At 37.7% G+C, this 26,656-nt stretch overlaps 2 protein-coding genes across 2 annotated transcripts; both read right to left on the bottom strand.

The window, feature by feature from the left end:
• Positions 1-631: 631 nt before the first annotated feature.
• LOC117432123 (small VCP/p97-interacting protein-like) lies at positions 632-5,806 on the bottom strand. The gene is made up of 5 exons (XM_034053627.3): positions 5,715-5,806; positions 5,257-5,320; positions 4,498-4,548; positions 3,714-3,830; positions 632-3,224 (listed from the first exon to the last, which is right to left on the bottom strand). The coding sequence occupies exons 2-5, from the start codon at positions 5,317-5,319 to the stop codon at positions 3,210-3,212; spliced, it is 246 nt and encodes an 81-aa protein (XP_033909518.1). The 5' UTR covers position 5,320; positions 5,715-5,806; the 3' UTR covers positions 632-3,209.
• Positions 5,807-6,393: 587 nt separating this feature from the next.
• On the bottom strand, positions 6,394-26,313 carry LOC117432466 (otoancorin-like). Its single transcript, XM_034054419.3, has 25 exons — positions 26,175-26,313; positions 21,810-21,902; positions 20,444-20,478; positions 20,042-20,202; positions 18,967-19,148; positions 18,283-18,389; positions 17,767-17,900; positions 17,339-17,447; positions 16,476-16,691; positions 16,098-16,268; positions 15,252-15,401; positions 14,776-14,831; positions 14,540-14,645; positions 13,956-14,062; positions 13,527-13,665; positions 13,055-13,251; positions 12,389-12,482; positions 11,751-11,928; positions 11,301-11,494; positions 10,616-10,762; positions 10,127-10,281; positions 9,711-9,847; positions 9,187-9,284; positions 8,523-8,652; positions 6,394-7,818 (listed from the first exon to the last, which is right to left on the bottom strand). Exons 2-25 carry the CDS (start codon positions 21,868-21,870, stop codon positions 7,736-7,738), a joined length of 3,147 nt encoding a protein of 1,048 aa, XP_033910310.3. The 5' UTR covers positions 21,871-21,902; positions 26,175-26,313; the 3' UTR covers positions 6,394-7,735.
• Positions 26,314-26,656: the final 343 nt, after the last annotated feature.

Here is a 26,656-nt window from a genome sequence, read left to right as displayed (position 1 = left end):
CCTGGTTTCTGAAAACCTGTCCTCTCAGTGGATAATATATTCAGAATGCTTGCTTCCCATTGATCACCAATACTGATTTTAAATACATTACCACTGACATCTTCACTGAAAAACTCAGGCTGGATCACATATTACTTTATTAAAATATGCTGTCAGGATATTCCTCATCTAGTACCTTCCTCAGTTTCACATTGTTGCAAACAGTTTTCCTATGAGACGCCCAGGCAAACACTGCATATTTATATTGTGTATCATTCTTGTGCCAGTAAGGTTATTGATAAAAGCATCTGGCCTTTCGTGAATCTTAGAGGGCACACACTGTAGTGAAGTCTAACACAATTTAGCATAATCAATCAAATTCTATTCATTTTCACCGATACAAACCAATTTTCAGCAACAGTACATTTTATTACATTATTTTAATGATGCATAAAAAAAACAGCAACAAAATAATTTGGTATGACTAGAGGTGCCAAAAATAATTTGGCAATTTAGAGGTGCTGGATTCTGTTTAGGTCCTCCAACACTTCCAAACTCTTTTTTTTCACATACAGCTCTGGCTAAAAGTTTTGCATCACCTAGAATTTTAGGATTGAGGCATAATAAAAATGAAAATAAAACTGCAAGAACATAATTTAGACCTTTTTATTTAATCATGTAATCAAAGAAACTACAAAACGATTTAGCAAAAGTCTACCGGAAGCCATAAGAGCAGTACAGTATTTCATGTTAGATTTAGAAATGTCACGTTTTTCGTTAAGTACATGGAAAACTACAAAGCGGTATGTAAGTCAGTATCTTAACATTATTCAGCAGGTTTGACTTTATGAAGGAACATGTGTTTATTCTATATAGAGGGTGGTGCAAAACTTTCCATCACTGTACATGGAGTTATATAGTAACCCTACACAAGCACCTGCATTCTCTCATTTTATTTACATGTCCCTTGGATATTAAGATATGAACAGTTTGCTTTAGTTTTCAACTCAGATGGTTAGCGAATACTGCTATTACTGGAAAGTTAAGCAAGCCACTCAAGGTCTCTTGCGTATCTTGTACTGTGACGTGTGGTGCATGGGTCTGGGTGTCAGGGGTGTAATTGTTCGTTTCTCACGCCGGTGTGGGTCGTCCAGAGCTCTGCAGGGGTCAGGAGTGCTGCTCAGGGGGAGCACAGAGCTCCTAATTGGGAACTGGCAGTGCTGTACACCGCAGAGAGCAGGATGGGGCTTCAGCTGTGAATGAATCTGTCTCCTCAAGACTGAATGACTCATCACCTCCAGCTTTCATTTCTCAGGACAAGCTAGGCCTCACAACACAGACAGGGAAGGTACATGCTGCCTAAACGGGGATGTGGGTGTCTTTTGTCTTTACTTTCAGTAAAAGAAAAAAAATCTGGATTTTCTATGCAATACCCTATATCTTGTGTACATTACATAGAACAACCAATTTGAATTCTGCTGTTGGGTAGTGTTTAATGGGAAAGCTGTCATTTTTTTCTGAAGCTAAACTATATAGTCCTCTAGTGCCATCTAGTGGTGCATGTCTTACTTTGCATACATTTGGAAACAGGAACAAATTGATCCCAAGAGCCACCAAGAAGTGCGTTGCATCACGCCATTACAAAGTGTGTTAAAAGAGAAACGCAGTGACAGTCTTTTAAATCCACATTTTAAAAAGGTCTTGCACTATAATGGATTCGGAAAGGTATATCACTTTCTTGAATCCGGGAATGTGGGAAATATCATTAAGAGCAAATGAAGGTTTCCTTGCTTTTAAGGTAAATATGGTTAAATATTGGGATGGAATAGTGCCCTCTTCTGGCAGCTGGGAGAACTCCTAGAGTAGTGCTTTGAAACTGAACCAACATTCTTTAGGGACTTTAAGCTAGTTTAGTGTTGTGAATACAAATTGGTGGCAGACCGTGCACATCAAGGGAAAAATTAGTATCTGCAATCTAATTATAGAACAGACTAACAATAATCTTAATGATCTGGCAGAAATCATGATATTTGATAAAGCTAACATTCCATAATAGGCTCATTTTCCAAATACAGTTTTGCTTAAAACGTGGGAAGATATTTAGTTAAGCAGCAGTGATAGGTGGGTTGCTAGATAATGTTTTCCATTTGCATTGTGGCTAAAGAACATTAAAATGTGAGCAGAAGTAATGAACAGGCTTTTGTTCTCCACGCTGTTGGTTTCTGAAGCCAAGAGAAGGGACATGCAGAAGTGACATGCAGGTGCATCGCATGAGAAACCATGCCTTTATCTGCTTCAAGAGGAAACTGCTTTAAAACAAATTTCTAATTTTGCAGGAAGTTAGTGAGCAGCAGTACAATGCCATACTGGAGAAACACAACGAAGGACAATGTCAAGCATCTGTAAAAGACTAAGAGGAAACAATCACATGTAATCTCTTCACTTATTAATACAGAAGTCGTATTAACATACAATAGACACAGTGTAAAGGGAATAATTCTGGGTGTACATTTAGCATACAGAAAGATAATAAAGAAAGAAATGGTACTACTTCAGTCATTCTGTGAACTATGGCAGCAATAATTACACTTAATTACACACTGTGAATGCCAGGGTTACGAGTGTGTAAACTACCTTGGCTTCAAAATCAGTAACATTAGCCTGTTGAAGCTGACTTCTGTAATGTTAAGACTCGGCACTGCATAGCTGTCGAAGTAGATGATGCATGGAATTGAAAAAAAGAAAGTGTGAAAGTTTTCAATGTAAAAGCAAGGAAACCAGCAAACTGAACCAACAAATAAAACCAGGTGCAGTCTAGTTAACTGCGACTTAGGAAAAAAAAACAAGGCAATGCAAATTAGTTTCAGAAAAAAAAAAACATTCTCGACTACTTCCGTTAACACTGGCCTTAGTCATGAGAACTTATGAGCAAACATGTTCTTTTAGGTTGAAGAATGCAGGTTGCAGACAACTTCTTTGAAGTTCCAGTCAGAGAGGTCAGGCGATTGCAAGTTGGCGTCTTTCTTGGCATGTCCTGCTTTCCAACAAAGCACATGGGGTGGACAATCCTGGGACGTGACGGCACTGAGAATGGCACGATACGGAGTCTCTATGCACACAATACCAACAAGCGACACAGTAGAGAAGGAGCCACTCTGTCAAACGGGAACCACACCTACGCTGGCAATACTCAGAACACATGTCTTTCTGCAGCGCTGTCCACTACCTCTTCAACCAACTTGCCACTAGAAGAAAAGACATTGGGGAAAATAAATGAATGCACAGAGTTCAGTTATGAGAACGTGCTGCACTACTTTGAGTGAGCCTGATCTCATCTGACCTCAGAAGCTAAGCAAGGTTGGGTTTGGTTAGTACTTGGATGGGAGACCACCTGTGAATAGCAAGTGCTGTAGGCACTAAACACTACTTCAGATTTAGCAGAGAGAAAAACAAGATGATATAAAATGGACAAGCCTAACAGGTGAAGTAGTAGGATCTAAAACACTGGGAACATTTAAAAAAAGACTAGATTTTAAATGTGATTCCCCCAGTAGGGGAGAATGATGTGCTAACGAGGGGCGAGCCTTGATGGACCGAATGGCCTTTTGTCGTTCCAGACTTTTTGTATGTTTCTTATATTAACTCATTATAAAAGCTGAGTGAATTGTGTATCTTTGCAGCTCTGGTTAGCGCTACTCCCCCTGCAATGTGCACTCCAGCCAGGCTCGGTTTACCTTGAGTCCCCCACCCTCTCCAGATTTTGAGGACGTCAGGGCCTGCTTCTCCATCTCCTCTAGTTTCTTTTTCTTCCTCTCCACCGCCTCTGGGTTCTTGATTCCACGATTTGTTACCTGCAGGGGTGAGAGAAAGGACAGTCAGCCCGGGCTTTAAAACAGTGGAGTCTCACACTGCACCACAATTTATTCTGTAGTGTGAAAAAACTTTTTTTATAATAAAGCAAAACATTTAGCAGCACAGACCCTTGCTCTGATCAAACTGAATCTTTTCAACAAAAGAACCATGTGTCCTCTTCTGGCAGGGATTGCGTTAGGAATAATTAAAGGAACAAATAATAGTGAAGCTGTCACACAGAATGAGTCACATGGTGATCTTGGCCCGGAGTATTTCATTAAAAATCTCAAACTCAACTGCGCGACCTCAATAAGAAATGCATGGACAAATAATGCAATAGACAAAGTGATATTCTCAAGTTAAGGGGGAACATTTCCTTTTTTTAGTGATCTGACTTCTGAAAATGCGCTTCTAAAACTAATCCAGAAATGACAAGCCTTAAGGTGAGGGAACACGGCAGCTCTTTGTGGCTTGAAACTTGGTTTCAGGACACTAGTTTCCAGGCCACGGCACGACACACCAGGGGAGACTTGGGGTTTGATACAGCAACCTCAAACTAGGTCTCCAAGTGGTCTCCTGGAACCAGGTTTCAAGCCATTGTTCCCTCAAAGTTACAATTTAAAACAGGATTCTTTTACAATGTTTAGGCAACACTGTATACTAAACCTCCTTTTGTCTTTTTTCAGCTGCTTCTGCCAATTGTTTCCTTCTCATTTCCTGAAAAACAAATAGAATAACGTTTAAGACTTACCAGGTTTCAAATTCAGATTTTACTGGTAAATAAGTCCCTAAAAACAACCAACCAGGAATGTAACTTGATACCCTTCGACTCTCAACAATGAAACACGCTTAGCCAAAGTCTTTAAGTAATGCTGCACCGAGGATAGGAGAGAGGCACGTACAGAACAACATATCTGTCATGCAAACTTGTCTTTAAATCCTAACCTTTGTTCTTAGGAAATATTAAATATTAGATCTAGAGAACACAGCGTTATCTCCTCGTACGCTTGACTAAATATTTAACCAACACTAGACTTACCTTTAAAGAAACAGTGCATATTCTAGGTTATTCAATGACACTGCATCTGGGATTCAGTCCATGTTACCTGTACTGTTTATAGTAAACAGGTATGTGCTAGGTGGGTGTGCATGTGCATCAACACATTCTCCTCCCTATTGAACAGCAATACTTCCAATCAGTACCCGATTCTGTAAATACAGCGTCACTTATATTCACTACTCCTTAGCTAAATCCTATTACAGTATTAACATTGACGCCCAGTATTAATCCCGTATTACTGTAGTGTGCATGTGTAATAGCAAAACCAAACACCGACTATTATTATTTAGTTTACAATTATCTTGCATCTTTCTTCCAAAAATATAACGAGAACAGTATTAACAAGAATAAACCGTTAAACTTACGGGATCTGGCGTTTGTACCACGTCTTCGGGGGCTCCGCCCAAGCAAGGCAGACACATCCCCATTCTTCAAAATAATTATAAATGAATTTGATTATAATATATATATATATATATATATATATATATATATATATATATATATATATATAAACAATGCAAGCTAAACCAGAGATCTATCAAGCACAGTTAAATAAATACACTATTTTTTTTTTTCATAGACACCGAGATTAGAATGTGCTGCAACACTTTGCATCGAACTGGTACTCTTAATATTAATTATTATTACATTAATAACGTTGAGCCACTTGTCCAGATTATCTTATTTTTTTTTAAAACAGTTTTTCTTTTTCCAAGACGGATCTATTCGTTATATATCTGTTATATGCTCTGTTTTTATGACAGTTTTTGGCGTGGCTCTGAAAGCCATGTTAATGTAAAGCGCACTCGACTCCACTCACACCAGCAGAACAAGTGGAAGCAGTGACGTCACGCTTCCATAGGCACCAGCTGGCCCATCCGTGGATCACAGAGCCTCCGCAATCGACAGGTGGCAAACGGACACGCAGCGCCATCGTCTGGAGTGGAGGAATATATCTGTTTATTAATAATATACAGCTAATTAAAAATAATTGGCAATTAAGGCACTGTAGATAGGTATTTACTTGAAACAAACCTAACGTGAAACGCTCAGAGGCTTCATTTTTAATAGCTTTTTTTTTTTAAATAAAGCATGAACATTTTAATTATTAACCAGTACAAAAAAAATACCATAGTCAAAAGTGCACTAGCAATAAATGGACGGGTTAGCGATTGTTATTGTTTAATGACACTATCTGAAGTATTTTACTCTGTGGGAAAACTCTCAACGCGCGCAGTTAGCAGTTTACTGATCTGGTGAAAAATAGACGAGGTAACGATAGAATTGTGAGAGTGCAGTTTGAGCATTCAGCCACCAGATGGCGGTAGAGAGCCGTGCTGTAAAAAACCTGGCACGGTTTTGAGAGAGAGAGAGAGAGAGAGAGAGAGAGAGAGAGAGAGAGAGAGAGAGAGAGAGAGAGAGAGAGAGAGAGAGAGAGCAAAGAAACACACACGCAAACAAACTTTAACCATTAAGAAAGATCCCAAAGACATCACTCGTGATGGTTTAAAGTTGATTTATTTAAAAGTTTATTGCAAATTATGTCAAATAACAAATGAAATTAAACATGAACTAAAAAGTAACTTTACGAAATGTGGAGTGTATCCTTATTGAGGAGCTTATGTGATACTACTATACATAAACATGAAGGACAAAGAGGCTGCCGTTTGGTCTTGGATACACACACACACACACACACACACACACACATTAGGAAATAACTCAAGCAGTCCCCAATTGTATAGCCACCACATTTGTAAATAGTATCACAAGTATTCTACTCTAAAAGGACAAGGAGTAGCTATATCAAAATAAACTTTGATTTGAAATAGAAACAGTAAAACATAAAACACGTTGTCCCTAAGGGTGTGACTTGCTTTCTTCTTTTTTTTACAGCAGTCGTAAAACAAGTAAAACGTGAAACACAGAAATATAATCAAATGTATTCCCTGTTCCAGTTTCCCCTTACCCAACTATAAATAGGCCATTTTGCCATTTACATCAACCCATTTCAAAGGAATTATCAATACCCTTTCTGAATTAAACAATGCCATTTAATTTTGACAGATTCTGGTATTCAGTGTGAATTATGACATAGCTAACCTTTAACGAAGTAAACAAGATAAACAACCGGTGAAAATAAATACACACTCTCAGTACTGTATTTTCTGTTAACCTAAGCATCAATGATCTGTATCATAGGCTTGCTTACTCTGCTGTATTAGATACTCATCCCAGTCACACAGTAGAACTGTATAGCTTTTTAGACCTTTCAATTATTAAACGTAACAAAGCTATATACAGCCTTTGTGCTTTTTAAAATGCCCCCCCCCCCCCCACCCCCCCTCAGCAAAACAGACATTCGAGGTCTAAAGATTAATATAGCAAAAATCAAAACTATGTTCTTATCTCCTATATTAAAAACACATGCAAGTACATATATTTTTTATTTTTTTATTATTATATAAACTACATAAAAGTAGAAATTATAGATACAAAATGTAAAGGGTATTTGATAAGCTTTCGTAGGCAAATCAGAAGAGTTTTCTGGTTTCAAACATAAGGTAACCGTCCTTCAGAAAGTGGTGCATTTCTTCATTGATTCCATACCTTTGTTTAATCTACTAACAGCTACAGATGTGTGCAATGCTTAAAATAAACTTACAGAGAATTTATAAATGTAGGATCATTTGACAGATATTGAAGTAACATAAGTAAAATTCGACTCAGATTCTGTTGCTGAAACGATCTGAACGACTGATGAAAGAAAACTCTGTCTGACTAGGCTGTGGGAGACAGGGGTATATTTCTTGACATTCTGGATGCGCCGAGCCTTGTCACTTAAAGAAGGTTCACGGTCAGCAGTGTCAGAGCCAGGGTGATTGCAGCAAACGCTGGGCTTATTTTGTGGCCGGCAGAATATGCTACAATAGAAAAAAAGAAATGTAAGCAAACTCAGAAAATCCTTATTCTTCACTTTACGAAAATCTGGTAACGCCACTGTGTATTTACATAGTACTTACTTAGTAAATACATGTGTACTTACACATAATTACAATGTTATTATGCATACTTACAATGTACTTAAAGTGTAAATCTTTTTACACAATATATGTATGGACACAATTGGATCAGAAAAGGGTTAGGGTTAGATTTAGAGTTAGGCTTAGGGATAAGGGTCAGGGTTATATCGTGCAAAAAGATTCCCACATTAAGGCCATTGTAACTATGCATGATAACATTGTGATTATGCGTAAGTACACATGTATTTAATAAGAAACTACTATGTAAATACACAGTCATAAGAGACACTTTGTGTAAAGTGTTACTGAAAATCTCTATCTTACTCTATTTTGGATCAGTCAGTATACAACCATTTCTGTAATTTACTGTAGAAAGGGTAGTTACAATTCTGCTGTAGTAAGTATACTACTGTGTTTTTTCATATGAGAAACACACAATTATCTACTGAACAGCTTAGCATCACATCAATAAAGCCATCCAGAATTCTAAAGTGAAATTTAAAAGTGAAGCACATGAACCTTTGGGCCTTCTTCATGCATCCGCCAAAACATTCGTCTACTTGAATAGAAAAAGCTTCTAGAAAGAGTTTCCAGAAATGACTCACCAGGATTGGTTGCTCCAGAGTTCTCATTCAAGGCTTGCAGTTTAACTGTATCCAGCTGTGCAATCTGGGCACTTGAGACAGCGGCGAAATTATCAGTCCCGAGGCTTCTCAACTGCGCTGCGGAGAGGCTCTGCAACAAGCAGGACCACAGTTAAACTAACCAAGCTGGGCACACTATACCATGGTACAAGCAAGGCACAAGCATGGTACAGGTCAAATCTACAGCAGGAATGCGGCATTCTCTGCTACAGGGATTACAAACAAAGCTGTCAAGCAAAAGTCTAAAAATGTTCTCTGGGAGATGAAAGCATATAAAGAGAAATAAGGCAATTTGACAACAAACAGGTTTAAACTGGTAATCTTTTAAATTGTGAAAGGGGTCGTTTATCTTCAAACTTCTGCTTTACATTGTGACGTGTCTGTAACTAGAAGGAATGTTAAAAGAGAGAATATTTGATCTCTAATGCATGCATTGGTTTTCTTACTGTTTATGGTATATTAAAATCCACAAACTGGTTGCTATTGAAAGTTGTTTTTTTCTTTCGTGTTCACACTTTTGTTGCCACTAGCACAGGGAATGACCCAAATATTAAAACAAAACTTCAGTGATAACACGTTACACTTCTTTTATTTTTATCAAACCTAAAAACACATTAAAACATACTTTAAACACAGCAGGAGGAATAAGGGAGACAGCTTCTGGAGTAAGGAAAGGCATCACTCTCTCTCCAAGTTTACTGATTTCACTTCCAGTTAGTCCAGCTACAATAAAAGCAGGAGAAGAAACAGAACTAAAATAATCTCAAACATTAACATTGATTAAGTTTTGAGTTGATTATATATATAGCAGCTGGCTCTTTGAGCTAATATATATATATATATATATATATATATATATATATATATATATATATATATATATATACACACATATATATTCAGTATATTCAAATCATATATTCAAATTGCTCTCTGGCTTGGTTTTCAGGAATTATATATATATATATATATATAATATGGAACTTAAAAGGGATACTTTATCCCGTATACATTTCCTTAATATGCCATTGATTGTCTCAGTTGTACAGAGGTAAGATATTAAAATAGGTAAGAAATAAATACTGGTAAAATGCAGATGATGTAAAGTGCATGTATGGACGGCTAAAAACAAAACTCTGAGGATCTTACCCATTGTGGTCCCCAGGTCCTGAGCAACGTGCTCGGACCAGGTGTCCGGAGAACCGAAGGTGCTTATTGCTTTATTCTTCAAAGCAGTCAGGACATCGCTGGGGCACTGAAGCTTTCCAATGTTGCTTACGGCAGTACTGCCATGCAAAGAGAAAAAGACAAAGTGCATTAATTTCATGTATTTCTTTTTTCTGAATCCCACATGTGCGGATCAAGACAGGGAGGTAAATTACAAAGTCCACCTTGTGGGCAAAACCTTCTTAAAAACATCTACCAAGCAGAGCAGAACTGGCTGGAGAAACAGCGCTTCACAGCACAGCATGTCTTTGAGGGGGAAGGCTACTGGTTTAGTCAATCACTTCTAGTTGGAACATTACTCTCTTCGAATTTCTCAGTCTACCTAGTGAATAAATTACCTGTATTCCGCATTGCTGATGTTTCCGATTTGCTCGGCGCTAAGCACACAGATGAAGTAGCGCATTCCCACCAGGTCACTGCTAGTCAGATTGCTCACTGTCTTGTTTTTCAGGAAGTTATCAACTATGATCTTGGCTTTGGATTGCATTTCTGGCTGCAAGACATAAAAAAACCCCCCAAAAACCATAAACAATGCCTTACAAACAACGTTTCACTAAAATTCCTTTGACTGATTTCTAATGGCCGAGGACTGTAGAGCCCACCCCTTTACTGTGCCTAACTGCATCAGAAAATGGATGAAAATCAGAAATGTGACGTTAGGTCCTGCTTTATATTAACTGTGTATCTGCAACCCAGTAATAAGCGTCAGTAATGATCTGGTTAAGAATAGGATTGAGCCTAGGGCAAGGACTGTGCAATTACTGTGTCGATGCCCTAAGAGTGCTTTGCAGCACAGTGTTGTGTATTAAAGTGAAGGTTGCACTCACATTGAGCCAGTCCTTGCTTTCTCCCACCGCAGACAGCATATCAATATCTGGAGTAGCAAGGTATTCTTTGACTTGGTCTTGAGAGAAAGCCAATACGATTCCCTTCAGGCTGCTGATCTGTTTCACCAGATCTTTCTGACTGTATACCTTTGGAAAGAAACACAGGGTTACAGTGCCAGCCTGGAAGCAGGTTTAGAATAGTAATATCAAGCATCATTCTAAACTTACGTTAAAAAAAAAAATGTAGAAGAAATGAAATTCAAGTCAATGTGTTGGCTTGTGCCTTCAGTCGTTTTAGGCAATAGCTGATGATGAAGGCACTTGTCAAAAGAGTTTGTCTACTTTGATCTTAAATGCATGTATCCCTGATAAGCTACTTTGGAAAGCACAACCCCCTTCTTTGAAATGCCATCTCGTTACAGCACCAACCCCAACTCCTACCCCAACCCCAACCCTAATCTCAACCTCAACCCTAACCCTAACCCAACCCTAACCTTTACCCTAACTCTGACCTTAACCCTAACCATTACCCTAACTCTAACCTTAACCATAACTATACCTATCCATAACCCTAACCTTAAATCACAATGTTGTCTTAATTGTAGATTAATCATCAAGGAAAAAAAACTAAAATGAATAACAAAAAAGCACACACAACAAAACAAAAGCAGTCCAACCTATTTACCTCTAACGCTTTCACTGTCAAGGCAGTGAGCTGTTCCATGCTGAATCCCTTCACGGAGGCTAAGATATCCAGAGTGTTGGTGAAGGTGTCTGTTGACATGCATTGTAGCTGCGCAGGGGAGAAAGCAGTGCATCCGGCATTGAGAGTTTGTATTTGATCCGTAGTGGGTGGGGTAACATTGCTGCAGTTGTATGCTGTAAGAAAATATAATTTTGTGTTATAGCAGTTCACAAAAATCAGTAGCAGAGCAACATAAGCAGAGAGGGACAAGACAGGATTAAATGAGGACTTGCTCGAATCCCCTGTATGTTTAGGGTAATTGGAGAACTTGGATTTTCTGTAACATTGTGATTGAAACTACCTGGTACTGACACAGCATGGTCCACGCAATTCAATAACTAGCTTATACATTAAGGTCTCCCTATTCAATGAAAGTGACCCACGCTGTACCTGTTGCTCGCTTTCTCCTTTTGCTGGAGGGTGTTGCTGCTTGATCTCCCAAGACCATTTTGGAGAATGCTTTGCTCACATCGTCCATTTTGGGAGTGAAGTCCAAATCTGGGGCTACAAATCCCTCTGGTTTCATCACCTGAGACAGAATGTTTCCAAGGACTACTCTGATGTCAGCCTAGACATTAAGAACAGTATCAGAAAATGTACAGTTACTGACCAAGGGACACATCCTGATGCAAGTACGGTATTAATTTCAAGCCACAAGTTATACAGATATCCAACAGGTGTAATGTTTATTCAAGGACAACAAAAGTGTTACCAGAACATATCAGACAGGAAAGCTTTGAAACTTAAATGCAAGGAATATAAATGGAAATCCCTTTTGAACTATTATTCTTCAAGAAACAGTTTAATTAACAATGCAGATCTGTATGAATGCATGATATATGTAAGTACAGAAAAAGGGTTAGAGTTATAGCATACAAAAAGATGTACACATTAAGGACATTATAACTATGCATGATAACATTGTAGTTATGGGTAAGTGCACGTGTATTTGCTTAGTAACTACTATGTAAATGCACAGTAATCAGAGACACTTCATGTGCAGTGTTACTGATGTAAGATATGCTTACATTGGTTTGGAGCTTCTCCAGTTGTGTTGAATTAAACAGAGACAGCAGGGATTGCAGCTGATTGAGAACATCAGGAGTCCAGGTGGAGGAGTTACTGTGTAAAACATCAGCAGCATCAGCAACCAGAACCATATCTGTTATTGATATGTTACACCTCACAATGTTATTGATATGTTACACCTCACAATGTTATTGATATGTTACACCTCACAATGTTATTGATATGTTACACCTCACAATGTTATTGATATGTTACACCTCACAATGTTATTGATATGTTACACCTCACAATGTTATTGATATGTTACACCTCACAATGTTATTGATATGTTACACCTCACAATGTTATTGATATGTTACACCTCACAATGTTATTGATTTCAGATACGTTTTTGTTAAGGCCTCTATGTTTTCCCCATGTTTGCCAAAGACGAACATTTATTTATTTATTTTTGCCATGCATTACCACGTTGCATTCTTTTGCCACAGTATATGGCAGTACGTGTTTACAAATGCGAGAAGTTAGGACCACAAGTGGACAGGTTCGTTGAAACGGTCACATTCAGGGAGATGAAATAACTCATTCTAAGATGCTGTTATTTGTCAGACCGTGTGTCTTGACCATCTGATTAACCTATCGAAAAAGCCCAGCTCTGCAGTTCATACCCGTATGTGGCTATTATCTTGCTGGCGAGCGACTCTTTCACTTTGCCCTCGAATTTGCCACAGTCTTTAAGCTTGTCAATGGCCCCTTGGAAAACATCGGTTCCCATGTTATCAAAGTCCTTCGGGTCGAAGTAACAAACAGCAAGACCCAGATTGTAGACCTGACTAGCATTCAGGGTTAGGGTATCATCAAGTTTCTGGAATGGGAAACATGAATGAGACAACATACACAGTGCTGGAGAAGCTCACTGCATTCATGTCTATAGATAGAGTAGATAGATCTTTTGAAGGATAGCCCATCACACTCAGTGCTCTTAACACACAGTTAATGTATGAACAGTTCTGGCCCCACTTCTTCCACCTACTGACCAGGCTCAGCTCTGCTGAGCAGTGATTAAAACCCAGACATGGAAACACAAAACTGCATAAAAACACTGAAAGGGGTTTGTAAGCAAACACTGAAATAACTTACAAGGCAGCTCTTGATGAATTTGAGTATCTCCTGTCGTCTTGCAGAGCTCCTGGGCAGGAGCTTTGGGTTAGCCTGAGCCAGGAGGGACACTACTGAAGAACAGGTGGAGCTCTGCATCTTTATTAGCTCATCAAAAGACCTGCAACAGACCGTGGAATCTTAGTGCCTGGTTTAATTCACTGGTCTAGCTGGAGGGAAATGATCCATTGGGGGAAAAGATTCATTTCTACTTGGATAAATATTTTATGAATAACACTGATCATGTTTTAACTGTAGCAGAATGCTATTTACATTTGCTCTGTTAATTGAATAAACTGGCGATTGCCTTAAAGTTTAGCTCAACATCCCCACAGTTTTCTAAATGGCTTGGGCAAGGTAACGCATTCCAGAAAAATCATGCTGCAAAACACAAATAATGTTGTAACTTACTTTAAGAACAGGAGAAAACTAGGTGGAATCTGGGTTATTTCAACTGCCGTCAGGTCAGCCAATTTCTTGTTTAAGGCTTTAAAATAAGCGGCAGCAGCACAGCGAACCTAGAGATTAACAAATATGTGCATCAAACAGGGCACCAGGGCGATAAACCAATCACATAATGTTAAACTGAATCAAACAAAAAGCTGTTATGATTAGTTGCTGCAACGGTGGCCATGGCGCCATTTCATAGCGGCACAGTAGCTCTGAAATCTTCCAACAACTTGGGATCTCCACCTGGTAATTTTCATTGCTTTTTCAGTTCCATGTTTTAAGTGCATTTGAAGAGCAGTGATTAGGGGGTGCTGATACTCGTACGCGGAATTGCCTTTAAGAAATATTTATCGGCAGGTTTTAAATACATCCATTCATTAATGAGTTGATCTCAAAACAAGAAAGCTGTCAATGGCAATTAAGTTCAGCGCTGAGCGTTTTAAAAGTTTTTTTAAAAAGTGTTTTCATTTTAACTGCTGTACTGAGGCTGTAAACTGACAGTGATATACAGTATACATACACAGTATATGTTGCACTGCACCTACCTGGTCACGGGTCATTTTTTCATTTGCAGCGAGAGCTCTCAAGTTATCCACAGACATGCTTTCTAAGTTACTGCAAGTCAGACCAGTCACAGCATCCCGCAGTTTTCTGTAATAAAAGAAAGAAAAAATAAGGTTGACAGTAGGTACTGCATATAAGCATAAATATGAATATAGAAATGGTACAAATGAATTATGAACCACTACAGATTAAATATATTAAAAAGTAGGTCTCTCACTTCATGTCTTCAGGAGTTTTAAGATTCTTAAGGATTGTCTTAATGATGACTAAAGCCTGAAAAGCAAACATGGAAAAATATTTTACTATGGGTGTGGGAGGCATTTTCTTATACACTGTTGAAAGTGCCAGGACTTGTTTTTAAACACAATTTAAGAGTGACAGTTTTGCAACACAGAGCTTGTTATTCTTTTCTCTAATGTGATACTATCAATTCCAGACATAGGCAAACACAATATTCAATTTTTTAAAAATGTTTTATAGGTACTGCACAGCATGTTGCTGGAATGGGACATTGTATTACAAAAGATGGCTATCAGTTCTGACCATCATAGCTTCACCCAGACCCTGTGACTAAAAGGTCTTCGATATAAAACAGGCTTCATACTACATGCATGTATCACATTTCTACAAATGTCAATCTTTAATGCAAGTTACAAACGTCACGCATGCATCACTGCAGCTCTCGCGCTTTACCTGTCCCCTGTTCCAGGGAATGGGTTTATCCAGGAAGTCCAGAGTAAGCGTGCTGTCAGTTGCGTTCTTCAGTGTCTGAGAGGAGAGTTCACTCATCAGTGCGGGTGGCAGGTCTTTCAAAGCTTCATTGATGGATTTGTCCTTCAAGATCTTCAGGGGAGACACAATGTTACAATAATTGGCAATTCAACACGGAGCTCGCAGTTGTGTAGAAATGCTTGAAAAAAGGTGTTGAAATATTTAAGCTCTAATCCTAGAGTGCGTGAATCAGATCTTTATTTCCCATTCAAAAGATGTATCTGTGTATGTACTGTATAAACATTTTTGAGTGATGGAAGAAACCTATGCAGAGCTTGCAAGGTTTTCAGGCAGGAAATCTCATTAATACAAGTGCCTAGTACATTCATTGGTCAATCTACAAGCCATCAACCAATAAGGTATATGAACCTACTTCACAAACTCAGTCCTGCCATGCTTTCGAATTATCACCTCCCCAACCAGCACCACCTCACTCCCAACCACCTCCTCCCCAACCACCACTTCACTCCCAACCGCCACCTCACTCCCAACCTCATCCGAAGGGGGGGAGTATACACCTCTGCCTAATATTTTTTGTTAACCGGGATGGTTTCAATGTTTTTGGAAATCTGTAAGATTTTGTATTATAATAAAGGTGGTTACTTAACACAAGATTGTCCTGACTGAATTATTAGTAATCTAATAAAGAGATCTTAGAGGATTTAAAACTCGAAGATATTGAATATATATATATATATATATATATATATATATATATATATATATATATATATATATATATATATATATATAACATAGTGTACGTACGGCTCTGACAATCGATTTCTTCTGGACGGGCTGCATGGAATCTGCAGATTGTGCGACATCCTGGGACTTGAAGGCCTCAAGCAGGTCACTGCCCTTCAACTTGCCCAGGGCCTTGCTGTCCAAAGCACTGACCAAGCCACCCAGCTTTTTTAGTCCCGTTGCATTCTGGGTCTGAAAAAAAAAGGTTTTATTCACATGCTTGTATAGTAAGGTAATATGAGCTAGATTCACATAGCTTTTTACTCTAAATCATCATAAGAATGGAAAAAAAACGCATGCACTATAAATTTAGCGACCCAGATACAAAAACTATACTTTGTGCCCTGCTGTATTGTAGTTAACTGAATAAGGATGTTGTTGCCTTGTATGCTTGCTTACATCTGCTGCATCAATGACTTTTTCCAGCAGTGCTTTCTTCTGTCCCTGGGACCAGCCATTGATTTTCTTAAGCTGGTCCAGAGATTCCTGGATGACTTTTTTGCTAAGGTTGCCCAGCTGGTTCACACTGAAGCCCACAGCTGCGTCCCCGAGGTTTTTCAGTTCGTCTGCATTTATACTGTCTGTTGGCCTCGACTTCATGAGATTCTGGTACACCTGCAGAGGAGAGAGGTTATAAATAAGAATAGCAAAACTATGCTTTGCAGCTTAAACCCCAGGGGTCTGTTGTTACTGTAGATCTTAATCCCCTTGCTCTAAAACTCATAAACCCATTCTACTGCAGAATGTGGTACTACATAAAGGGAGTCATAAACACTATCAGTATTTATACTGTAATAACTGGTTGTTGAAATGCAGTGTCACAAGAACATGTAAAGACACACACTCTGTTACATATGTTATATGTATAGGTAGATAATAACTTTTTTAAATACATGTAGTTAATGTGTGGAGCTTCATCCTCACAAGCACAGACTAAGTGCATGCATAAATACTGTATTACTAGTAAATGTTAACAACAGCGCAACAGCATGCACCTGTATTTTGAAGTGTGTCCTAGCAACTCTTTAATACATGCATGTGATTCTACTGGAGAGGGCACAGGTACTTACATTTTAATACATGCATTTTATTCTACTGGAGAGGTCACAGGTACTTACATTTTAATACATGCATGTGATTCTACTGGAGAGGGCACAGGTACTTACATTTTAATACATGCATGTGATTCTACTGGAGAGGGCACAGGTACTTACATTTTAATACATGCATGTGATTCTACTGGAGAGGGCATAGGTACTTACATTTTTCACATCCCCGCTGCAGTTCTTCAGCTTCATCATCAGAAAGTTGACAGTAGATTGATTCAGTTTATCAGTAAAAGGGGCAAAGAAGCAAGCCATCTGTCCAAGCCTACAATAAAAAAGAGAAAGCTGCCTACTATCCTAGCTCCTGTTGTAGAGCCCCTTCTCCCCAGTAAACCTGCTACAGAACATTTTTAAACCGCATAACTTACTAAAGGTTAAATACATACAATTCAACATTCAAATATATTTTGCGCCGTTCAAAATCTAACCATGAATAAATTTGGTTTGTAAAACTGCACCCAAATGTTATGCAACAAGGACCTGGCTATGCATCATCTGCTGAAGCTGATATCTTGACCCTTTTGTATTGCTATCAGTATTATTGCCAGTTCATTTATCATTAGGTTCAAATAGGTTATCCTTACTTTGCGATCTCCTTTTTATCTGTTATGTTGACGTTGCACTTCTGGAGCCCCTGAAATAGGACGTTTGCTTGCGCTGAGTTGAGGTCATAGAATTTGTCAAAGGGTTCGGTGACATTGCTGTACAAACTGCAGAGCTGCGAAAAAACAAATACAACGAAAAAATGAACTTCAAAATGAAAAATACTTAAATACATGGGTGAATGATGCACAAAACTAGAAACTTTTAGGTAGGAGTGACTGGAGGAGTCCTGATACATCACACTAATAAGTGCTGCATTTGGGTTACATTATCAGATCAAGTAAACTATAGGGTTTTGCTAGTGTAGTGTAAGAAGTGCACATTGTACAAGTGCTTTTTAAGGTCATGCAATTTTTGTAGCGCAACCAGAAAATCTTCTAAATGACGCATAAAATGCGGCGACTGTGTGTGAATGAGCTGTTCAGTGGTTCTGTTTATTGCACGGTATTAGTTGAAGTGCATGTGCTCAATGAAGCTGCAGGTGTGCATTTACTTACACTGCTGTTGATATTCCCTCCAATGTCCTTGATGGTTGAAATGGGAGCTTGTAGAAGAAAGCGGCCCAGCAATTTAAGAACATTCACGGTGATCCAATTGGATTTGTCTGAGAAAAAAACCCAACATAAACTTTAGAAATGCAGAACAGTTCTCTTTTCTTTAATTAAAAAAAAGAAATATATATATATATATATATATATATATATATATATATATATATATATATATATATATATATATATATATTTCTATATATATGGCAATTATATTATACATGTTAATTTATATAAGCACTCTTTAATTAGAGCAATCCCAATGATACTGTGCACTTGGTTCTCAAAGCTGTTTACTCCAAAACGTCAGTAGCATGAAATTATTATACACCCAATGAGGTTATCAGACCAGAAATACACAACTCAGAGATTTGATGCCGGGGCTTGTGAGTAGCCTAGAGTTGTTTCTTATTTATTTATTTATTTATTTATTTATTCCTCATCAGAACCAGTTAACCCAACATGGGCAGAACAATTGCAATGAATCAACCAACCACACGTAACTTATGAAATAAAGACATTTGTTCTGCTGGTACACTTGAAACACTTTTTCAGAACCGAAAGAGGGCTCTGTGGTATCAGAACCTTTTTACAGAACTTCATCATCGCCCCATTCTCCATTGAACGTACCTTTCCCTTGGTCTGGCCCAGGTTTGTCACCAGACTTCCCAGTAGGCTTGACTGGTTCCTTGTCAGCCTCTTTGTTGACGACAGGTCCATTTTCCTTACTGTACATTTTTTCGATCCACAAGTAAACCATTTTTCGGGTGCCAGGGTTCAGATCGTCATACACCTCATTCAAGACTTTCATTCTGGAGAGCAGACACAGGGTTGGTTTACAAATTTGGACGGTTTGCATGGTTACCCTTATAGAAATTCACCTCTGTATTTTAACACAGTATTTGTGCAGTTTTCCCATCGTAATAAATGGTGGCTAGCAGACCTGGATAAATATAGTTATAAATATGGTTTGTGAACAGTAACTATTATTTGAAAATAATACAAATTGCAGAAAGTAACTATTATTTGAAAATATTTAAATATGGTTTGTGGAAAGCAATTATTATTTGTAACTGTTTAAATGTGAGTAAACTAGTTGAAATACATTGAAATACTTTAAACTCTTCATAAACACGTAACACACAGCAGCCAAATTATTATCCTGCATTCTAAGCAGGTTAAGCCTTGTCCTTGTTAACCACTCAATTATCTTTTGGAAACTGCTCTATTTCAAATACATTTAATTTGATCAATTAATTTAAAGATCTGAATATTTTATTTCAGTGGGTAAATATTTGAAAACAATTAAATATCTTTAACCACTGTTTTAATGGTCTGTTTTGAAGTTATTGAATTGAACATGTTTAGCATTTTCCTTGTTAGAAATCCCTCTCAACCGGCATGTGGTAATTGCAAGACTTGGTTCATAATTATACATTTAGGGTAATAATTAGGGTTTAGTTTTTTATTTTTTTCAAATAACTTACAAAACATTTAATTATTTTCAAATAATATTTGACTTTGTGCAATTAATATTTTAATATTTAAAAACAAAATGGATTTATTCAAGCATATATATTTAAATAGTTCAACTATTTGAAATAGTTTGTGTATACAAATAAAATATCAAATACAATATAATTGTCCCAGGTCTGGTGGCTAGTAAAAGCACAGTGTTTCGTAGCAGAAGATCTGTTCTACTCACAAATCTGCCACAGCGGTGGCGTTGGCAGACTGGTTGAATGACATCACACAGCCGCTCGACAGCTTGGGGAGAATCTTGTAGTTGGTGTTGAGGAAAGATATGAAGTTCGAAGGTGCAGTCAGCTGAGTCGAGAGAGTCTCCTCCCACCCTGAACATCTTCCCTGCAAATCATAGGAACAGAATATAAATATCCCCAGCCCCTAAAATAATTGATTTCCGTGTTTGACTTAATGATTGTGTTGTTGCTTATCCTTGTTAGTTTATCTTTAATTTTACAGCACAGGCTGCTGTTTTGCATAGAGTATGTCCAAGGGGCTGCATTTTAAATGTATGAACTGCTGTGTTGAAGACAATACTCATGCAAGCACTGTATATAAAAAGCATTTTCCAGCTGTCACTTACTGTGGGTTTGTTCTCTTCCTTATTGGGGTTTTGACCTGGAAATTGAAAAGCATATTTATTTTTAAAGTTAGGCTATAACTGTAGATGTCATGTAAATGTCATGCAAAATTAAGAAATACAGTGGAAACTAATTGTATAATGCCACCTTGGTACCTTGCATGCTCTGTCAAGCAAATTAAATGGACAAGGCTTGTTGATCCCATTCATTAGCAGAGAACATTCAACAACTATGGATATGAAATGTATGCAAATCCTCGGATGGAAATTTTGTGTTCCACGCCTCACTTCCACTTCCATAAAGCCTTGGGGAATCTGTCCACAAGCACGTTTTGCTAGGAGAGTTAGTAAGCATGGCAAAAAAAAATAAATAAACACACATACTGTGTATGTATATATATGTGTGTGTGTGTGTGTGTGTGTATGAAAGATCTATAAGGACAAACGACAGCAGAGAATCACACAGAACACACGCAGTAAAATTCTGTCAAACCGGGTACAATTACAAATTCAATTTTGCTAAGAAACTTTATCTTAGTATAAATACATATTCTTTTCTTTTTTTTTACAATTAAATGTACAGGGTTGTGTTGCTATTGCAAGTAGCTCAACTAGGGATTTGTTTCCCTTGTTTGCTATAGCCAGTATGTGTAAGAGAGTGGAGAGCAGTGTTACTTTATGATTTGTTGGAGTGGGTTCCTGTTTTTAATTTAAGTCCTTGCTTGTGTGCGATTTAGTAGTTCTTTGTATCGCTTCCTGTCGCTGTCTACGTAGCACAGGCAGATGAGATTGGAGTGGTGTTCTGAACTATGTGTCAGGTTGGAATGGGAGTAGGTGGGGAGCTACTATTATGTAAGAGTAGCCAGGGGAGGGGCATATCTTATTTGGATTGCAGAGGCCCCCAGCCACAGAGATCCATCCTGCTGATTATGTTAAGGCAGTGGCTCAGTCCCACTCATGTGGAATTTCAGTAATTCATTGTCTTTTGTTGGAAGGCTCTTGGAGTGTCTCATAGAATGCTGCTAAGATTAACTGCCTAGGTCATGAAGACAATAGAATGGGCATGTTTCACCTTGACTGGTTCTCACCGCGTAGTTACACAGCCCTTCTTATTCAGGCACATTAACACCTACGCTGGATTGCAAACTCTTTCCTCATTACATGGGAGTTATGTTACGAGACAACTCCCCAGGATTTGGTCCACTTGAGCTGGAGATGGCTCTGTTGCTTAAGAATGCCTTGCTTAAGAATCTCCTCACCCCCTTGGTATGCAGGGGGCATGTCAGCACTAGCACCAGCCCAGCCCATACAGAGATTCTCACGGGAACAGCAAAGCTGAACACATAGGAGAGCACACTGCTGCACTTACCTTCTGATGTGCTCACAAGGTACAAGCAGAAAACAGCCACACAAAGAGTGGATAGGCCCATGGCTGCAACTGAAATGCAACTATCCTTTGCTCCTGCAAAATAATAATAATAAGAAAAAAAACAAGTCTATTTTGAAACGTATTATTGGTTTTATTTGTCATAATGTTTCTTCAGTTAATAGCAGTGTTAAGCCACAGATGGGGTCATGCAAACTTTCACAATAGAATGTTCCATGTTGTTTGAATGCTGGGATGTGTATTTACATGTTCACTCCTGGGTGAACGAAAACAAACAGCCTTTCTGTTTCCTCTACAGCTGTTTGAAAGGCTTTGCTTTGTGATTGCAAAACCAACCTCCCTTTCCCTATGGTTACATTATGCATTTATCATTGTGTACCATGGTTTGCCATGTCTTTGAATACAGCTCTTTCTGTCTGGCCTTTACAATGCTTCCCTATGCTTTGCTTATTTAATGGTGAAAAAACAAAAAAATCTAAGCAAATGAAATGAAAACTAACTTTTCTTATAAATGAGATTCTATCAAGGATGTTAGACACAGATTTATATATTTCTAGTTCCCTAGGAAGTTCCTGGAAATATGTATGTAAATCTGTTCCAGTAAAAATATTATCAGTCACGGTTGTTTTTAATCTCACATGACATTTACGTCAGTAGATACAATCAGAAACTGTATGTACCTTTTGAAACAGCTTGCCTTGTTTCCACTGCCTTCAGTTTTGCTTTGTCATTAAGATTAGATTCTCAAAGCTATTTACTACAAATCATCATTAGCACAATGGTTTTTCTTAAGGGAAGCAAAGAGCAATAATAATTCTAAAAGGAATGAACAAATTAAATGGCTGTGAATTGTTTATTACTGTTTTGGTACATTTATTGGGTGTGTTCATTTTTTATTCTGAAAAATGTGGTAATGACAATTTGGAGTAAAGAGCTCTAATGGCCTCATTTACTAAAGGTTCTTAAAAGTAGCCATAAGAGGCGTGTTAACACAATCCCATAACACGCTATGGAAATTATTAGCATATTAAGACATGCTTTATCACAGAAGATACAGCGCGTCTTAACGAAATGACGACATAGGGGCCACTGACTATAAAGGAATGAGATATGCAGTTGTCAGTTCTTTACTTTTACTAAACCAAAGTCATTGTATTTATCTTGCTCTTAATTGTATTATTACTTGCATTTCTTGAAATGTATTTTTGTTTACAACTGTAAGTCGCCCTGGATAAGGGCGTCTGCTAAGAAATAAATAAATAAATAAATAAATAAATAAATAATAATAATAATAATAATAATAATAATAATAATAATAATTATTATTATTTGTATGCAATACTCTATAACGTGCAATACTATATAGCGTTTGAAAGGCAGGATCGCAAAAATAAATAAATAAACAGTTAGAAACAATCCTACTTAGACACCATCATGGCTGTACAGTATATATAAAAAGCATTTCGCTTATACAGTATAGTATTAGTCGCCTATTCCTTTTTATCCATCATTTATTAGATCAGTCTGCCGCCCTTAGACTACATTAATGAAACTGTGAATACAATGAAGTATGGAGTTGGCATTTAGACCAGGTGGCATATTTCAGCGATCAACGCATTTCTGTTCATTGATATGCCGTTCACGCGGATCTCGCAGACACCAACTACAAGAAATGCACAGGTAATAATAACTATAATATCTATTAGAACATAAGAACATAAGAAAGTTTACAAACGAGAGGAGGCCATTCAGCCCATCTTGCTCGTTTGGTTGTTAGTAGCTTATTGATCCCAGAATCTCATCAAGCAGCTTCTTGAAGGATCCCAGGGTGTCAGCTTCAACAACATTACTGGGGAGTTGGTTCCAGACCCTCACAATTCTCTGTGTAAAAAAGTGCCTCCTATTTTCTGTTCTGAATGCCCCTTTATCTAATCTCCATTTATGACCCCTGGTCCTTTTTTCTTTTTTCAAGTCAAAGAAGTCCCCCGGGTTGACATTGTCTATACCTTTTAGGATTTTGAATGTTTGAATCAGAAAAGTGCAAATCGTTTACGCTGTGAAGGTACACAATGATCTGCACAGAAGTAAAAACAGGTATGCGGAAGGTATTGACCACGGTGTCAGCTGACACGTGCAAGGCTGTGCCCAAATCGAGTGGAAAAAAAAAAAGTGCACTAAGCACTATGTGATTTAGGAGAACACTGCGTTCTTTGATATTACGTGCTTTGTGATTGTAAACCCAATTTCCTTGATGTATTTATATTACCGTGTTTCAATTGTCTGTATGAACGCAGGCATGGCTTTTTTTTTTATATTTCGTTTGTATAGTACCACCCCCCCCCCCCCCCCCCCCCCCCGTTTGCATATTAAGCTTTTGCATGATTTTTTTTAATATATATATCTTTAGGCTACATAAACACATTTATTTTCAAAGTCCTGTTACTTATTTTGTTAAGTTTTATTTAATCATAATATACCTGTATACGTATTTCTGTTCAAAAGTGTATTTATTTATTTATTTATTTATTTATTTATTTATTTATTTATTATATGCAGTCGGCTGGTATATGTGCGTTTTAGTATATAAACGCATTTACTTTAAAATTAGTCTTACTTATTACAGAGTTTCGGATGTGTAGTATCGTACATACATATAGCTGTACCTTGTGCTGACAGACAGCTTTAAGACGGATCTCGGCTCGTAACACCTGCTTTCCATCAGTGCTATCTACCTCGCGATTTAAGGTGTGCCTCATGGTTAGCACAGTTTAGTAAATATCATCTGAATATCATTAGCCTCATTAGTGCTCTCATGCCATTTCATTTGAACACATCACCGTGTATTTTGCATATTCAGCAGATGCTAATGTACCCCATCGTGTTATTTTTAAGGCGTGCGTGTTAACTCAAGTCATGATTTAGGCTCTTTATTGTGGTTGATAAACAGGAGATTATCTAGCAGGCGCCTTATCCGAATGGAAATACAAAACTTTCAAAACAAAATTCTTTATTTAAGGTTTATTTCCAAAATGATCATTAAGGGGTATATTACTCATAGCTCTTACTCCCTTTTTGGATATGAATGTTCTAAGTGCATGGTACATATTTATATACTATATAGTACACATACATTTAGTCCCTTCAGATCTGTAGACTTGTGTAACCTTTTTCTGTACTGGAAATATCGAAATAAAGTCTTCAACAAAAGTAAGACTTCCTCTCATGGTCACCATGTACAGGAATTAATTAACTGGAATCTAAAAACACCCTGCTTCTAAATACAGCTGTACAGATTTGTTTATGGAAATAACATGATGCAGATGCATTTAGTTTTACTGCAGTGGTATATTTATACTTTGATACCAACCTAAATACTGTGCATCCTTAAAAAAAAACAACATCAGTGCAGGAAGTCCCACACATTTTAAACTGAGAAAAAACCTGTGTGAAGTTTCTTATATTCCATTATTCTAATATGAAATCAACAGGGACCTGGTTTAAAGTACCATAAATACAGCTCAGAGGAATCTGATGCACACCCACATACAGTAACCAAAGCACAAATAAACAACACATAGCACACATGTGGTGGCTTGTTAGGACCCCCGCTTTGTTTCTTATTCATTTTAAAATTAGATTTGGCGTTTAAATAACAAGTTGAAGACAATGGTTTTGAGACTGATACAATTAAACCTGTTTAATCCAGCCCCTTTACAAACCTGCATTCTGTGAAACTGCATCATTTTTGGGTCCCCATTGAAATTTATGGTCCTTATATATATATACATATTTATATATATATATATATATATATATATATATATATATATATATATATATATATATATGATCCGGTATGTTTTCTAAATACATATAGTAGAATCCTTATTTACTTAATGGAGAATCCTTGAATTACAGGATATACCTGGAGTGTACTTCGACTGTATGCATTGTAGTAAGTGTTCAAATCGTATTTGATACCTTTATTTGTATTTATTTTTAGGTATAATCCAGCACAATTTTCCGGTCCAAAGCAAAGATGGATTAGATAGCTTTTATGGTAACTTCAATTATTTAAAAGTTTTCTGCCTATTAGTCAGTAGCAATATAAAAGTTTAGAGAATTCCCAGTATGTTCAATTGAAGACATTGGGCCAAATTCTCAAAATTTACTCAAAATCGTCATTAGTGCCTAAATTAAGTGGCTGCATTGTTTGTCGGGAAGAAAATTGATCATGACAATTTGGTAAATAGGTTTGACAGTCTAACAGTTTCACAGTATAAGACTTTTGTCTTTTGGAAAATAATTGTACAAAGTATTTACAGCAGTTACATTGCATTTTCTTACCTGTGACAGCACTGCGTGGAGTTCTGGAAGAGTTCTGATGGAAGAGGAGCTCTCACCTTGTGTTATATGAGGAGAAGGGCGTCTCTCTCTCTCTCTCTCTCTCTCTCTCTCTCTCTCTCTCTCTCTCTCTCTCTTGCTGGATCTCTATCTCTCACCTGTCTCTCTCTCTCTCTATCTCTACTTCTCTTCCTGTCTCTCTCTCTCTCTCTCTCTCTCTCTCTCTCTCTCTCTCTCTCTCTCGTTGTCTCTCTCTCTCACCTGTCTCTCTCTCTTGCTCTCTCTCTCTGTCTTTCTCTTCATCTCTCTCTCACCTCTCCCTCTCCCTCTCTCTCTCTCTTACCTCTCTCTGTCTCAGTATTATGGATTTCCTTGTTGTTAATGCATTTTGTAAAGCACTTTGTGATGGTGGTCCACTATGAAAGGCGCTATATAAAACAAAGATTAATTGATTTTTTGAAAATTATGACACCCTGAGATTTTCC

The sequence above is a fragment of the Acipenser ruthenus genome, chromosome 27, assembly GCF_902713425.1.
Source record: "Acipenser ruthenus chromosome 27, fAciRut3.2 maternal haplotype, whole genome shotgun sequence".
Lineage (NCBI taxonomy): Eukaryota > Metazoa > Chordata > Actinopteri > Acipenseriformes > Acipenseridae > Acipenser > Acipenser ruthenus.
The sequence above is the reverse complement of the archived record's forward strand: the minus strand, read 5'-3'. Positions and strand labels throughout refer to the sequence as shown.

What these genes read in the sequence shown, in the direction of transcription:
- LOC117432123 (XM_034053627.3), bottom strand. Translation starts at nt 5,319, where the DNA reads ATGGGGATGTGTCTGCCTTGCTTGGGCGGAGCCCCCGAAGACGTGGTA. An exon ending in TGGTACAAACGCCAGATCCC is followed by an intron (nt 4,549 to 5,256) that starts GTAAGTTTAACG and finishes TTTGTTTTTCAG; the next exon opens with GAAATGAGAAGGAAACAATT. An exon ending in CTGAAAAAAGACAAAAGGAG is followed by an intron (nt 3,831 to 4,497) that starts GTTTAGTATACA and finishes TCACCCCTGCAG; the next exon opens with GTAACAAATCGTGGAATCAA.
- LOC117432466 (XM_034054419.3), bottom strand. Translation starts at nt 21,870, where the DNA reads ATGGGCCTATCCACTCTTTGTGTGGCTGTTTTCTGCTTGTACCTTGTG. An exon ending in TGGGCCAGACCAAGGGAAAG is followed by an intron (nt 18,390 to 18,966) that starts GTACGTTCAATG and finishes TTTTTTTCTCAG; the next exon opens with ACAAATCCAATTGGATCACC. An exon ending in ATCAGCAATGCGGAATACAG is followed by an intron (nt 9,848 to 10,126) that starts GTAATTTATTCA and finishes TTTGCATGGCAG; the next exon opens with TACTGCCGTAAGCAACATTG.